We start from the raw sequence: 17,333 nt of genomic DNA, 5'->3' as shown, positions 1-17,333 counted from the left end.
ATTCAGTGCGGAAAATCCGCAGCATTTACAGGTCCAGCAAAGTAAATGATATTTAGTAAATCTCATGCCCACGCTGAGGAAAAAAAAAAATGCACAAAACTCATGCGGAAAGTGTTTTGAATTGTGTTTTTCAATTCCGCGGCATGTCAATTTATGCTGCGTGTTCTGTGCGGAGATTATACGTGTTTGGCCCATAGACTAAAATGGGGAGCAGAAATTCTGGAACAGATTTAGGTTGTCGCGGTTTTTACAGCGTTTATGCAGCGGAAACGCAGTAAAAACCGCTCGAAATCCGCGGGTGTACATATATACTTTGTTATAACCAATGTTTAACTCTAAATCCACAGGTAAAACCGCTGCAAAAAAAATAAAAATGCAGCGTTTCTGCAGCAGGAGAAGGAAAAACGCACTATTTGGTGTGGATTTCTGGGACAGGTTTTCCAGCGTTTTTCTAGAGATTCTGCTGTAGATTTTCTGTTGCAGAAAATCTGCAAAGTATCCTGTGTGTGGGAATATACCCCAATACACACCTTGGCTGCTGTAGGACTTTTTTTTTTAGAGTAGGATATGAAACACCCTCATCTTTTTTCTGAAGGTGTTCTACGGCATCGGAGGTGTGTATTATGATGTTCTGCAGCAGCTGGGAAAGAGAACTATAAAATACACACTTCAGCTTAAGAACCTCTTTTTAAAATGAGAGGGAGCACTATATGTCAGTGATCAGCACAGGAGATGGAACTTCTTACAAAAGCGGACTGCTGCTGCAAGAAGAGATAAGTAGTGTATGTAGTGCCGCTCGTCTTTGAATAAAGGGAGAGGTTCTGAAATCAGAATTGAATGTTTATACATTTACACGTCCACAGGCCTAACTTGAAGCTCCTAGGCCCCAATCCAAAATATGTAGCCATATGTCATTTATAATACTCGTGTCTTATGTGAGAAAGAGCCTATGGGTCCCTCAGGCTTCAGGTCCAATACAATACATATGGTTCTATTGAAGTGCATTATATATGTACAGTATCTGTGTGCACACATATATATATATATATATATATATATATATATTACACACACACACACACACACACACACACACACACACACACACATACATAATTATTTTGCTAGTAATGTCAGACACACTCAAGAAGAAACCATTATGCAGCAATTCTTTCATGCCAATCTGCACAAATATTATAGTAAATTATATCACTGACAGGTATGTGTTCTCGCAGAATTGCCCAAAGATTGACATTTTATTTCAGACAGACGTTAGATCCAAGTGGTTTTGTGGTGAAACAATATACTTTTTGTAAAGGTTCCTTCTTGGTAGCGAGAAGGCATTGCAGGCACAGGAGTGAGAAAAACCCTCTAATCTAGGACACCCAATATATGGTGGCTGGTGTGGCAGTCTGCATAGAGTGGGTGGATATGCATGAAAGATGAAGACCATACCCGCAGCAGATGAGGAGCTCAGAGTGGCTTGTGGCAGGAAGAGCTGATGCTGCAAGAACAGGACAGGCTAATAATTTATGCTAAAAGAGTTAGAGGAAAGTACAGACTCCTGGTCAGCGTTCTGAATTCATTCTACTCAATGTTTTGCAGTGCCGCTATCATTAGAAGACATCCTACGATCAATATAACTTTTAGGCCCCCGTTCACACTGCGTATGAACCGTATACGACGAGAAAAACTCAAACGTATCCATAAGTCAAACGTCTGTAGAATTTATTTTATTTTCTGTATAGCAAAGCGTAGTCAACTACTTTTCTATGCAAAAAAAAAAGTATACTGCGCAGTATTTTTTATTTTTAACATGTCTTTAGGTGACATATGGCAATGTTTACATATACAGTGGCATATATCAGAGTCCTCCGTCAGAGGTATACGTTGGCTAAAACTCCAGATTAATACGTATGAGGTAGGGCTCAAATGCAGTGTAAAAAGAGCCTTACCTGGGCAGTCTTCATTGAAATGTGTTTGGTTGTACATGGGCTTATATATTAGGACGCTATATTATACAGTTTTATAGGGGTTGACTTATCAAGACAACCTCTTCGCTATAAACAGCTGCCCAAGCAAACATAAGAAATATAGTATTACACGGTGCCCACTCAATCAAAACGGGCGACCATGAAATACATGGCCGGGCCAAATCTGCCTAAGCAGGAGCTGCTCTTACTTGAAGGCTCTCTGCACCGGCTTAGGCCTCATGCACATGTCCGTATTCTGATCAGTATTTTGCTTCAGTATTTGGAAGTATTTTATAACATCGTGCCAATTCAAATGAACTGGTGACCGTACAATACATGGCAGTGCCGAGGGCACCAAAGCGGGAAGCTCTCTGTCTCAGACGATTTCTGAACGACACCCATTATTCATGTCCCTAAGCCCATGTCTAAATGGGATGACACCGTTAGAGATGCACAGAAGTTGCCATTTTTTGCACAACAGTCTCTCTTCAATGTCAACGGCTTGGATCATGCAAATGAAGTCATTGTCCAGCCCAGGCTTAATACAAGTGCATAGGACCTTTGAAAACCTCATAACCAAAAAGCACGATGACTCCTACTTACCACTGTCCTCTCCTTGGAGATCTGTCTGTTCTATGCCCTCTGACTGTGGCTCATCATCTTCTTTACAGCGCTGGTATTTGGCAGCACGTTGGTCAGGCTCCGCAATTTTTTTTGAAGAGCAAACGCTAAGATCTGAAATAGAAAACCGCCACTGAATAGTTTCATAGCAAACTATGGTACGGCCAAAGCTCGGCTTACTAGTCAAAATGTGACTAGATACTCGTTTTGCAAATCTGTCAGCAGAAGTGTGACCATTGATGGTGAACATAAAGAGAGATGTATATGCTAGGGTACCTTTTCCTCTCCTTTTTACAACAGAATTCAAATGCAGCCCCCCCCCCCCCCACCACCCCCTTTAAAGAAAATACACACAACCCAAAGCAGACTGGAGATGTGCATCATGCAAAGCTCAAGATCATGGCCCAAACTTGATATGAACAGTGTTAGGCCAGGGCTACACCAAGACTTTTTGTAGTACTACATAATTGATTTTAGCTATTGAGCTACAGCTGTAGTCCAAGATGAGTACATTGCGTTGCATGCAGCGGTCACTCAATATTTAAAAATCAATTAATGTAGTGCTACAAAAAGTCTTGGTGGAGCCCTGGCCTTACTGATCGATTTTAAACTATTGAGCTACAGTTGCAGTCCAAAAGGAATATAATGAGTTGTATACAATCTTGTGGACTGCAGCCGCCACTCAGCTAAAATCCATCAGTAGTACAAGAAATCTAGATGTAGCCCCGGCCTTACAACAAGTAACAGCATTTGATTTTACCTGCTGGTTGTGGCTGCTCCTGATAGTTCACAGAATCCATACTTGTATCCACATCTGCAAAATAACACCAAAAAAACAAAAAAAAAACAAACTGTTAGACACATGTAGTAACCCCATAATGCGAAAAATAAAATATTCCCCCTCGTACGGTTTAACCGCAAATCGTCAGTTTTCAAATGATTGTCAAAGTTTGGGCAGGTAAACAGCAGTTCTTATTAAACTACTTTGCTTTCATAGCGCAGTTTAGGGGGTTCTCAACTGGCGGATCGCAAATGCCAGCTGTCTGTAGCCCTGCTGACAGCCAGCAGGCAGACAGGACAGTAAAGAGAAGCACCCAAACACCGCGGGCAACGCAAGGGAACCAGCACTTCCCTGCCCTTTGGCGCTTTTCCTGCGATGCAGATGTTGCAGGCAATGTGATAACGGCATTGCGTTATTCTGCTGGAACTTGCCAAGAGAGACTGGGCCTGCGTCCCTGGAGAACATCGTGGGAATGGGTTTTTTATTGGGTGCAGTGAGACACCTTCTACAGGGGGCACGGTGTGTGTGTTGCTTTCTTTTCATGGGGCACAGCACATGGCACTATTTTAAAGCTTATGTACACCTTTGAGAATATATAGAACCAGTCAGGTCTTAGAGCACGATACAGCTGCTCTGTATACAGGACACAGAGCAACTGTATCTCAAGAAGTAAAAAGATTTTTAGCCTTTAAGGGGGCACAGTGTAGGGTACTATTTATGGGGCACTGTGTGTGGTGCTTTAATTTTGTGGCAAATATATTTCCATTAATAATATGAACATTTACAGCAGCTGCAGAAAAGGTGGCAGAGAAAGGACAGCTTTTCATGGCATTTTTAAAATGCATTTAAAATTAAAATAAAAGTACGTGAAAAAAAATGAAAAAAAGCATACACATCTTTCAATTTGAATTCGGTCCGGTCTTTGGCTGCAACAACCACCCAGAAATGTCTCAGATCTGCAGGTATTACATAGTGATGCCAGGTGCTGTCATTTTGTTAAAAGTTGATCCTAGACACTTTTCTCTCCCTGGTACCAGATTGGTACCACATCATAGAAGTCAGAATTTATCATTAAAACAGGTATGACGTTGGCTGCAGATACGTTTGTGAACATAAGACACAAATATACGAATACATAAACTCAGAAGTATAAAGACTGAAGCAGAATCACGACCTGCAGCTTCAGCATATCTGATGAGCGGAATATAGTGAGGTTTCCTCTGCGGCATTCATGTCTTATAGGACTCACCATGCTGCTCTCTGGTGTGTGATCTCTTCTTCTGTGATCCCGTTTCATTTGCCGTTCAATCACTTCTACCATTTTTTTTTATTATATACTTTTTCCAGTCCTCTGGTACTTGGCCACACCACACATGAAGTCACACCTGCTGTTTTGCATAACCAAGCCAATGTAAAACATCACTGGTTGTACACTGGAAATTACAGTAACCTGTTCAGAGTTTTCTTTAAAACGAGTGACTGAAGGTGTTAGGCTGGAGCTTGATGAAGACTGTCATTTGTTGCCTGGTGTAAGAATGGTGCATGGCTCCAAACCAATTCTAAATATTGCGTTTATGCAGTTTTAGGTGCATATTTTACATTTTGATGCAGAAATAGGTGCGGAATTTGGTGTTATTTTTAAAACAACTGGTCAGATACAATTCTGAGACGGAGACGCAAGATGAATTGACCTGCATATTTTAAATTCAATTTATGTGCGGAAAAATTCTGCAAATTGTAGATGATTACATGAAATCTCATTTACTTTGCTGGCACTGTATTACGCTGCGGATTTGCAATGCAAATTCGTATGTAATATGCATCGCCTTAGGGTTTATTTATTGGATTAAAGGGTAACTAAACGTTTGATAAACTTCTGACATGTCAAAAGTTGATTGGTGGGGGTCCGAGCTCTGAGACCCTCATCAAATCGCTAAAATGAAGCGGCAGAAGTGCTCAGCCGCTTCGTGTCTGTTCGGCTTTTTCAGGAAATTAATGTACCAGAGTACGGGCTCAATAGAAAGTTTATGAGCCCGTACTCCGATACATCGGCTTTCCGGAAAAAGCAGACCAGAAACTAAGCGGCTGAGCGCTCACACAAACGCTTATGCAGCTTCGCTCTAGCGATTGGTGGGGGTCTCAGTGCTCGGACACTCACCAATCAAAACTTCTGACATGTCACTATGACATGTCAGAAGTTTGTCAAACGTTTAGTTACCCTTTAAATTTCTCCTTTCATGGCTGTCTGATTCCGTGTAATCCATTTTGACTATCACGCTAAGGCAGAGCTATCGAAGAGTGCAAGATGCCAGTAACGCTTAGAAATGTAGTACTGGTGGCTTTAAAAAAAAAAAAATTTTACAAGCCCAATGATAAAGTTAAGAGGCAACCCCTTTTTAAAATGAAATAGGCCCAATGATCAGCAGATTGCCATAGGTTTCACTTCTAGAACCCCCAGCGAAAGGTTGATGTCACAAGGGGTACTGGTGAATGGTCGACCATGCAATACATGGACAGGCGGGGTTCGCCAGCACAAGGCCTCATGCACAGGACCGTTGCCACTGATCGGGCTGCAAACATTCTGTATGCAAGTATATTACGGCCATGTTTTTTTTTGTGTGTCATCGATATTTGGCAGTCCGCACCCATAGAAAGGTCACGGTATCGGATTTTCCAGGCAGTCACTAGCAACGGATCCGCAAAATTCAGACAACACATGAAGGACTTTTGTGCGCTCTTATTTTTTTTTTTTTTAAACATATTTTTATTGAATTTTTTCACCACACAAAAAAAAAAAAAACACAAATCATACAGTAATGCATTGCCATAATAATAAACATTACAAAAAATGTATAAATGAACATGTGATAGTGAATGCTTCCCAGCAAACTAGGTTTGATCTTGGAAGTTATTCCCCATGGGCTATCAGCCCTCCTTCATCTCCTCTATCTCCTCTATCCTTCCCTTCCTTTAACCCCACCTGTCGGGTATTCCTGTAAACATTGTTACATAACTTTGCATATCTGCCTAACTTACATAACTAAACAATACACAGAACAAATAAGAAATTGGAGCATACATAACAATTGGAGCTTCGTGAAGCAGTTCACCAACTCAGGCAGCTAGTCCGCAAGAATAAAGAAATCCCAGTGGATATATATGCTTTACTCCCGTGATATTTTCAGTGCCCCTAAAGTGCCCTTAAGATCTTCAATCAAGTACCATGACGTTCCCGTAAACGGATCTATGATGTCCCTTCGTTCTTCACTGGTGAAATATTTTGTGAGGAAAAGCTTCCATTTCTCAAAGAATTTTTTGCTCTGCGTGTCTTTATTCTGTAATATACCAATGCGGTCTAGATAAAACAGTTTCCTCAACCCCTGGACCACCATGTTCTGAGTCGGTACTTCAGCTACCAGCCAGTTTTGGAGTATGCACCTCTTTGCCACTATCAGTGTGGCATGGGCCATGGGAGCTAAATGTGTCGTTTCTGTCTCTTCTAATTCTCCATCATGTTGTATATGGAATAAGACCTCCATTGGCCCTAAATTCCCATGGAACCTGCCCACCTGCTGCAATAAGGATGTTATCTCCCCCCAGAATGGCTGAATATGTGCACACGCCCAAAGGCCATGATACATGTCTGTCTTTGAGATATTACATCTAGGGCATGACGTTTTCCTATCTGGTTGTGAGGCGGAGGGGGCCAGGGTAAATGCATATATTGCTTGGTGAATGATCTTCAGATGAGTTTCCCTCCAGTTTTCGTTGTGCACGTGTGCCCTGAAATCCACCAGCCCTTTTTCAATATGCTTTTCAATGCCTGGTAAATTAAACAGTTTTTCCCATCTCCCAAAGGCCTGCCCCGGGGACATCTTCACTAGTGTTGGTCTGAGTGTACTATATAATTGGGAAATGGAGTGTCTGTGATTGTCCGTGAACCATGAATCAAACAGGTTGGGGGGGACCTCATCCGCTACATCCGCTAGTTTAGTTTTACAGTGATTAACTATTTGTAAGTACTGTAAGTGCTGATGCCGAACAAAAACATATTTATTCTGGAGCTCCTGCAAGGTTAACCACCTCTTATCCTGCGCGTGGAACATATCCCCCAGAGTCGCTACCCCTTTCTCCCTCCATTCTGACATTAGTTTGTTAGATCTTCCTGCTGCAAACTCTGGGTGCTGCCATAAGGGCATATGTTTTGAAATGCGATAAGAGAGGTTATAGTGTTTGCGCAATACCTTCCAGGCAATGATGGTATCTCGTAACAGAGATGATTTCTTGACGATCTTTGGGAGACAAGTGAACGTTGTGTGTACCAGAGCCATGAGATCCCAAGGTTTTGCTAGCTGTCTCTCCAGTCTAGTATTGGAGTGGAACTCTGTGTTGTGTTTCCAATCTAGCAGATGTCTACTCAAGCAGGCCAGGTTATAACCCCGAATGTTAGGGAAATTGACCCCTCCTTCCGCCTTCCTCATCATGAGTTTCGTGAGCGCTATTCTTGGTTTCTTCCCCCCCCATATGAATTTGGTAAATGATGAGTTGAGTGTATTGATATCTGAGTGCTTGACCAGAAGTGGGATAGTCTGGAGCGGGTAGAGTAATTTCGCAAATCCTGACATTTTGACCAAACAGCTCCTTCCCATCAGTGATAGAGGTAGACTGTGCCATCTCAGAAGATCTGCTTGGATATCTTGTATAAGGGGGGGATAATTTAGATCATACAGCGAGTTGGGTGCCCGACCCACTTTAATACCCAGATAAGTAATGTTTGACTTAGCCATCTCAACATCCAGGGAGGCTAGGGACCGCCTATATGTTGGGTCCTGCGTTCCCAAATCTAGTAACTGGCATTTTAACGTGTTAACTTTGTACCCTGAGTAGCTCCCAAAGTCGTTCAATGCCTGGAAGATACGCGGAACATCTTTAAGGGGGTCTGCGAGAAATAACAAGATGTCATCTGCAAACAACGTTTCCTTGACCTCCATCTCCCCCACCCTTATGCCCGTATATAAATTGGATGACGCCAGATAACGTGCCAGCGGCTCCAAAGCCAGATTGAACAGCAGTGGCGATAGCGGGCACCCCTGTCTTGTACCTTTACATAGACGGAATGGTTTAGACAGAAAGCCTGGTGTGGAGATTCTAGCCTTAGGGTCTTTGTATATGTGGTGTAATAATATCCTGAATGCCCCCGTTATTTCCATCTTATCCAGGACAGCATCCAACCAATTCCAACGGACATTGTCAAAAGCTTTCTCCGCGTCAAGTAAAAGTAAAGCCGAATGTTCCCCCGGAAATGGGTTATGCTGTACTCTATCTAGCACTGCCAGAACCGTCCTGATGTTGGTGACCGCCGACCTACCTTTAATAAAACCTACTTGTTCTGGGGCTATGAGGAACGGCATTATATTCGCTAACCTATCAGCTATGATTTTGGAAAGGAGTTTAGCGTCCACGTTTATGAGCGATATGGGTCTGTATGATCCTGGTAGTAGGGGGTCCTTTCCAGGTTTAAGCAATAATTTCACATAAGATGTGTCTGCTGATGGTGGTAACCCCTCCTCTCCCAGAGCATTGTTAAACAAGGAGACCAAAGTCTCCGTAATCTGTTCCCGCATTACTTTAAAAAATTCGCCGGTCAGTCCATCTGGACCAGGCGCCTTACTATTTTTAAGGTTTCTTATTGCCTCATCCACCTCCCCCCTTGTGACCCTGGCATTTAGAAGTTGCAACTGTTCCGCGGAGATGACCGGTAAAGTGACCTTGTCTAACAGTGTGTCTGTCAGCGGAAGGGAAGATGTATCAGAGTACAGCTCCTCATAAAATTTAGCCAAGATGGAATTAATACTAATTGGATCGCATGTTTCTCGCCCATTATGATCCCTCAATTTCGCTATGTGCTGCACTGAGCGCTTTCCTCGAGCCATATTGGCCAAAAGTTTACCCGCCTTACTTCCGAACTTATGTAAAGTAGCTTCAAAGTCTCGAGTATATATTGTTTCTTTCTGAGCTGCCCACTCGTCAAAAGAGTGTTTTGCCTGAATCCAGGCCTGTCTGGCATCTAATGTAGGGTGTGCCAAATATGCTGTATAGGTTGCCCTCAGTGCAGCACTAGAAGCATTAAATTTTTGTGTTATTTCCCGTTTTTTGCTGGCAGTATACGCCATTATCCTTCCCCTCAGCACTGCCTTGGCCGTATCCCAGTACAGTGAGGGGTCATCTCTGTGTTCTGAATTCGTCGACGTGTATTCTAACCACCACCCTCTTAGCTGTCTCACAAAGGTGTCATCAGTTGCTAAATGAGCCGGGAATCTCCATATGAAGTCTGATCCTCTGGGATATATTTCCTGAAAATCTACTCGTACCGGGGCGTGATCTGAGATCACTAGGTCCCCTATCTCAGCGGCTCTCAGCCTCGGTTGTAGTGTTGGGGATATTAAGAGGTAGTCAATCCTGGACCAGGACTGTTGAGCGTGGGAGTAATGTGTAAATTCCCGGGCATCCGGGTTACCCCTTCTCCAGGGATCTATTAAGTGTATTCTTTCCATCAGAGGTCCCAACACTCGGTCCTGTTTTCTGGGAGCCCCTGTTGGAATGGATCCCGTGCTTTGTGAACTGTGTGTGCGTCTATCCTCCTTGTGATCAGAAACTGAATTAAAGTCACCTCCCACTATTTTGTGCTGGACATTATCTGACATAAGGGCCCTTTCCAAACCATTGAAAAACTCAATATTATCACTATTAGGTCCATACACATTATAAATGCTTAATACCCCACATGGTGTGCTTAGAGTAATATGGAGCAGTCGCCCTTCCTTATCTGCATCAGTATGAATTACCTCGTGTACCAGGTTTCTATTTATTAAAATAAGTACCCCCGCTTTACGGCCACAAGCTGAAGAGCCGTATACTTGGCCCACCCACAACTTTTTCATGCGGTGGAAGTCGCTCTCCTCCAAATGTGTCTCCTGAAGAAGAGCGATGTCCGTATGGAGTTTTTTTAAGTGACGGAGTACCATCATTCTCTTGTTAGGGGACCTAAGCCCCTTTACATTCCACGAGGTCAGCTGCATAAAGTGGGCGTTCCGAAAAGGTTCACAATTGACTGGTCATAAATATCTAATTCTAGGCAAGCGTGCTTTACTGCCTTGGTAGCCGCCCGGCGGCGTCTGCTCCAGATTGCTCCCAACATTACAATAACAACATTTACATTCGGTGCCAGAAAATTGGCACAACCTTTAACAACAAAATGCCCATCCAGGAATGTCACCAGCATTTCCTGTGAGACAAACTTTAAATTGGCATACATAACTTCACTTTTTTCTGGTCTGTGACCCCTCCCCCCCTCCCCTTCCCGCCATCTTTTCGTGATATATTGGAACTTAACATTTTAATTTTTAAAGTATCAAAAAATAAGTTGTGCTTCCTATACAACACGGGTACAAGTGCTTATGCCTATTATAGCAGGAATTTTGTCGGCATAATATCCCACCAGAACCAATTGCCACATTAATATATAAGGCACAATCAAATGCGCTCATGGAGCCTCTATGCGATACTTATCAGTCCGGGATGGTTGCAAGCCGGTTTTCTGAGCGTTGTCGATGTGGCATCTTCGACGATTCTGCCCGTTGTTGCTTGGGTGAGGAAGTGGAATTGCGGGCGATATCTGACCATGTACAGTCCCTCGATGAAGAAACTGGTGTACGGGGACCTTCACCTCCTGTATCTTGACTCGCCGTCTCCTCTCCCGATTGTCTAGGGCCCCGAAGTCCAGGGATCTTGTCTACATATAATGCCGCCTCCTCAGGATTGTGGAATACCTTGGTGGCGCCATCCGTCTGCATGATCCTCAAAGTGGCCGGATACTGTAGCTGAAATTTAATTTTGCGTTTGTAGAGGGAGGTGCAAACCCCTCCAAATGCTCTCCGCCGCCTTGTGACTTCTGCCGAATAATCTGCAAACAGGATGACTTTTGCCCCCCTTATATGCAAAGGGGTATTGCGGTTCCTGAAAGTGCGCAAAAGTTCCTCTTTGTCATTGTAATCCAAGTACCGCATGATCACCTGGCGCGGTCTGCTTTGCGGCTCTCCTTTGGCGTTGGCGCTCGGACCAGGGGGGCCCACTCTGTGTGCCCTTTCCACTCTGCAAGATCTGGTCAGACCTAGCGCTTCTGGTAACTCCGTCTCGCAGATGCCCTGGAGGAGCTGCGGTCTAATATGCTCAGGCAGTCCCACTATCCTTAAATTGTTTCTTCTGGACCGATTCTCAAGATCTTCTAAGCGGTCTCTGAGTTTTGTGTTATCTCGCATTAGGTCTCTAATGCAGGTATGTGCCCCTGCTGATTCATCCTCCATGAGGCCAACCCGCTGCTCCAATTCATCTAGTCGATTGCCATGAGATGTCACCTCATTTTGGAGTTTTTGGAGCGTTGTTGTGACTGTGGCTATTAAGGATTCTCTGATGTCGGGGGCCAGTTGGGTAGCTACCTCAATTGCCAGCTTCCGATAATCAATCTGTGAGTCAGTCATTACCGACGGCGATAGCATTTCCCTCTGAATTTCTGGGCTCTGAGACCGGCTCTGTGAAAGTGGTGGCTGCAGCGGCGCCGCCATCTTGGATGGCCCCTCACCTCGTGTGCTGTGCTCGGCCGGACAGGAGATCTCTCTGCTGCCGCTCCGGAGGAGATATCTCTCCATAAACCTCCCGGTTCTTGTCCCCCACCTCTCCTCCTAATGCCTGGGTGTTTATATCCTGCGGGTGTGTGGCGTAGATGGGTTAGGGGATCAGGGCTTCAGGAGCTCATGCAGCTCCGTCCTCACATCCCAGCGCCGGAACCGGAAGTTCTGTGCGCTCTTATTTTTACAGACCCACAGACTTAAATGGCGGCACGGGTCCGCAAAATATGCACGGGGATAGGACATTCTTTAATTTGCAGAACAACCGATATACAAAAATACTGATGTGTGCCTGGCCCTATAGCAACTAAAAGGTCAGTGTACTATACGCAAAAAATGCAGATAGTACACTGAAGAAAAACACGATTGTGTGCATGAGCACTAGAGGGAAGCCCCAGTATAATAGGGCATATGAACAGCGGTGACCACCCTTTTAACTGGCACAATACTGGCATGGGGATAATCAGTATACTGCAGTTCCTGCCAATTTCAAGATAAAAATATTGGTGTACGAATGAGAACCTGTCACCACTTTGTCCCATATGAACTTAAGGCAATGTACCAGCGATCGCCCAAAAAACTTCTGCATTGCAAATTGTATTTGCTCACGAGGTTTGTAATATCTTAATCCATGCACTAAAAAAGTACATTTCATTAGGGTTATTTATTCTCCTTTCTAGCGTTCAGTCTTTCAAAAAGACCTGAAAGGCAGCGGACAATCCGTTCTTCCATTTACAGAATTTGTCAGAACCTTTTATTCCTTATGTGTGAAATGTGTTTATATTTTTCACAAGTTTATGCTTCTATAGAATATCATTTGTGTTGCTAAAACGGGTTTATAGGAAATGTGCTGGTCACACTTTATGCTGGCACTACACGAGGTGTTTATTTTATTTTCACAAAAGTCAGTTTAAGATTTCCTCATGAACTTCCAGTGATATAAAAATGTGTGTTTTTTTGGCAGTAGATATAATGAATAAAATACGCCCGCGGAGAATCATTTTGTAGGCAAGTGCTGAAACTTTCCACTAGTCATCCTGAAGATCAGCCCTTGAGTTGAGTCCCAAGTTATCTACAGGTATAAACCTACGGACCTGCTGCGTACTTCCACACAAATGTACTGGGACACTATGGGACAACTACAGATCTCAGAGGCCGTTCACACTACCAGTTTTTGGTGTGACAGGTTTACAGTTAGTATGGCTGCCATACAGTGGTGCAATAATTTATCCGTGTTAGGCTTCTTCTTTCACACAAACGTATTGGGGACATAAAAAAACTGCAGTTTTTCACGTCTGAGTTGCCTTCGTCTGGGTCCCGTTTTCACGGATCTCCATGGACTTGTGTATGGAGGGATCCGTGAAAACGGAAGAAAATAGGCCATTTTTCAACGGACCCTTCACACGGTCCGTGGAAACAACGTCCGTGTGAACGGCCCCATTGAAATACAGGCATCCGTGAGACAGCCGTTGTTTTAACGGCCATCACACGAACGAATTCTACGTTCGTCTGAATAAGCCCCAACTGCGTAAGGACCGTCTTCTCTGTTCTCACATACACAGCCGTCAATTGGCAACGTGTACTGAGTCGAGGATGCTACAGCAGAACCTCTGCTTCTATTAATCCCAGTGGTCAGGTGACTGATCACGTAATCGCCGGGATGCCGGTTACAGGAGGCTGCTGATGGGTCTAACTAGACTGTAAAAATAACATACAAATAAAAGCAGAATTTGAAGTAGCGACATACCAAAAAGCTTTTTAAAATCCAAACATATTGGTCCATATTTTGCGCCAAACAAAACCTGTACTTACATGCCTGTAAATTGTCCCCATTTTTTTCCATTGGTAAATACATTCCCACCCATGTTTGTTGCAGGCATAACCTCTGGTAGATTCTTGAAGATTTCTGCATTCTTTTCAGTGCGAATGAGCTTCATAGAACCAACATCATAAACCACCTCCGTGTTTCATTGCAGTTGGTATGTAGCAAGGGTTATATAATAGGTCAATAGCAAATCAAAAGATCTGCTGCCACCACTGCCAAACACCAAAACCCATCCGACCAGAGCACAGTCCTGCTTTTTCTATTTGATGTAGGCCTCACAACCCTTTCCCATATGATTTTTCAGTTTTTTTTACCCCGCACAAAAAACAGGCCAAGCTCCTTTACAGCTTACAGATGATGTGTAGGAGGTCCAAAGAATCACGTCTACACCACATCCTATATTTAATGTGTGTAATATGTGGACTAATGTAACTTCGATCTACTTTGTGGTCTGTTGATCACTTTAAAGGGGTTGTCCTAGAAACAGAAAAGGGTCCGTTTGTTTTTCCAGAAACAGCGCCACTTCTGTCCATGGGCTGTCTCTGGTATTGCAGCCTAGTCTCATTCATGTGCATGCCATAGCAGATACAGCCTATGGACAGGAGTTGCTTTTTCTGGAAAAAAGCAGACCATTTATCTAATCTCAGACAACCCTTTTATCTTATAAGTTTAAGAGGAGTTTTCCAGAGAGAAAAAATTATACCTTTCCTCAGGACAGGCCATCAATATCTGATCGGTGGGGGTCTGACTCTCGGTACTCCGCCGATCAGTTGTTGTGAAGAAGCCATGGCGCTTGTGCAAGCGCTGCTTCAATACTGTCAAATACAGACGCCCTTCTAGTGGTGGTTTACAGTATTACAAACTTCTTACATTCGCTTGAATGGGTTTAGACTAGAATACTGTGAACCGCTGCTACAAGGGTGTTGGAGTTTGACAGTATTGAGCCATAAAGGGAATCAAAGGGAAGCAGCGCTCGTGCAAGCGCTGCGGACCCTTCAAAACATCTGATTGGCAGGGGGACGCAGTGTTGGACCCCCCATCGATCAGACATTGATAGCCTATCCTGAAGAAAGGCCATCAGTTTTCTCTCCCTCTGAAAATGCCATTTAGGCCACTTCACACGGCAGTATATAGGTCAGTTTATTGCTTCAATATTTGGAATCTAAATCTAGGAATGGAAAATAGACAGAAATTTATCATGGAAAGATGCACTTCTGTGTTTTGAACCCACTCCTGGTTTTGGCTTCCAAACATGGTTGCAAAATACTGACCAAAATACTACCGTGTGAAAGTGGCCTTAATTTGAGACCTACACTACCGTTCAAAAGTTTGGGGTCACCCAGACAATTTTGTGTTTTCCATGAAAACTCACACTTATATTTATCAAATGAGTTGCAAAATGACTAGAAAATATAGTCAAGACATTGACAAGGTTAGAAATAATGATTTTTATTTCAAATAATAATTTTCTCCTTCAAACTTTGCTTTCGTCAAAGAATGCTCCATTTGCAGCAATTACAGCATTGCAGACCTTTGGCATTCTAGCTGTTAATTTTCTGAGGTAATCGGGAGAAATTTCACCCCATGCTTCCAGAAGCCCCTCCCACAAGTTGGATTGGCTTGATGGGCACTTCTTGCGTACCATACAGTCAAGCTGCTCCCACAACAGCTTTATGGGGTTGAGATCTGGTGACTGCGCTGGCCACTCCATTACAGATAGAATACCAGCTGCCGGCTTCTTCCCTAAATAGTTCTTGCATAATTTGGAGGTGTGCTTTGGGTCATTGTCCTGTTGTAGGATGAAATTGGCTCCAATCAAGCGCTGTCCACAGGGTATGGCATGGCGTTGCAAAATGGAGTGATAGCCTTCCTTATTCAAAATCCCTTTTACCTTGTACAAATCTCCCACTTTACCAGCACCAAAGCAACCCCAGACCATCACATTACCTCCACCATGCTTGACAGATGGCGTCAGGCACTCTTCCAGCATCTTTTCAGTTGTTCTGCGTCTCACAAATGTTCTTCTGTGTGATCCAAACACCTCAAACTTAGATTCGTCTGTCCATAACACTTTTTTCCAATCTTCCTCTGTCCAATGTCTGTGTGCTTTTGCCCATATTAATCTTTTCCTTTTATTAGCCAGTCTCAGATATGGCTTTTTCTTTGCCACTCTGCCCTGAAGGCCAGCATCCCGGAGTCGCCTCTTCACAGTAGACGTTGACACTGGCGTTTTGCGGGTACTATTTAATGAAGCTGCCAGTTGAGGACCTGTGAGGCGTCTATTTCTCAAACTAGAGACTCTAATGTACTTGTCTTGCTGCTCAGTTGTGCAGCGGGGCCTCCCACTTCTCTTTCTACTCTGGTTAGAGCCTGTTTGTGCTGTCCTCTGAAGGGAGTAGTACACACCGTTGTAGGAAATCTTCAGTTTCATGGCAATTTCTCGCATGGAATAGCCTTCATTTCTAAGAACAAGAATAGACTGTTGAGTTTCACATGAAAGCTCTCTTTTTCTAGCCATTTTGAGAGTTTAATCGAACCCACAAATGTAATGCTCCAGATTCTCAACTAGCTCAAAGGAAGGTCAGTTTTATAGCTCCTCTAAACAGCAAAACTGTTTACAGCAGTGCTAACATAATTGCACAAGGGTTTTCAAGTGTTTTCTAATCATCCATTAGCCTTCTAACACAGTTCGCAAACACAATGTACCATTAGAACACTGGAGTGATGGTTGCTGGAAATGGGCCTCTATACACCTATGTAGATATTGCATTAAAAACCAGACGTTTGCAGCTAGAATAGTCATTTAGCACATTAACAATGTATAGAGTGTATTTCTGATTAATTTAATGTTATCTTCATTGAAAAAAAAACGTGCTTTTCTTGCAAAAATAAGGAAATTTCTAAGTGACCCTAAACTTTTGAACGGTAGTGTAAGTATAGATTGAAAAACATAACAATAGTGTTACTTGGGGCTCTCACTTTGGGATTTTACTGTCTGTGTAGCGCAGACAATTACTTCTCATACTTCGTTCAGTTTTACGGCTATTCGTCATAATGGTTCTAGATAATATTATGATTGATGGATGCCACATAAAATCAATCACTATTCTTCCAGTTTGCTGTAAATACTGGTCACATGTCTTTTATGTAATAGATGTAAGAAGATGTGGTTGAAGAAGCGGCTCCACCTGCTGATAATGTAGTTTCTTAGAAATGACTCACAGGTAACTTTTACTCATCTTGACTGGTAATGTTTTCTATCATTCTGATCAGTCTAAACCACAGTAACAAATGTGTATCGTGCTTGTGAATGGAGTTTGGAAAATCTATGCTTGTAGGAAGTGGATTTGCCAAGTGTCGGAGACGGTTACGGAAGCACGCTACACTAATGCCTCCGTTTCTTCCCATCTGCATAATGAGGGGGCTTAGAGGGCGGCTTGGGAAAATCT

The 17,333-nt window shown here is 43.3% G+C and overlaps 1 protein-coding gene across 1 annotated transcript in view; it reads right to left on the bottom strand.

Annotated features, from left to right (window-relative positions):
• Positions 1 to 17,333, bottom strand: part of IKZF3 (IKAROS family zinc finger 3) — a 57,251-nt gene that overhangs the window by 24,886 nt on the left and 15,032 nt on the right. The window contains exons 2-3 of the mRNA XM_075846686.1: positions 3,355 to 3,408; positions 2,577 to 2,708 (exon numbers count right to left, since the gene is read on the bottom strand). Coding sequence (XP_075702801.1) covers positions 2,577 to 2,708; positions 3,355 to 3,408 — 186 coding nt within the window. The remainder of the gene's footprint in view (positions 1 to 2,576; positions 2,709 to 3,354; positions 3,409 to 17,333) is intronic.

The sequence above is a fragment of the Rhinoderma darwinii genome, chromosome 13 (genome assembly GCF_050947455.1).
Source record: "Rhinoderma darwinii isolate aRhiDar2 chromosome 13, aRhiDar2.hap1, whole genome shotgun sequence".
In the NCBI taxonomy this organism is placed as follows: domain Eukaryota; kingdom Metazoa; phylum Chordata; class Amphibia; order Anura; family Rhinodermatidae; genus Rhinoderma; species Rhinoderma darwinii.
The sequence above is the reverse complement of the archived record's forward strand: the minus strand, read 5'-3'. Positions and strand labels throughout refer to the sequence as shown.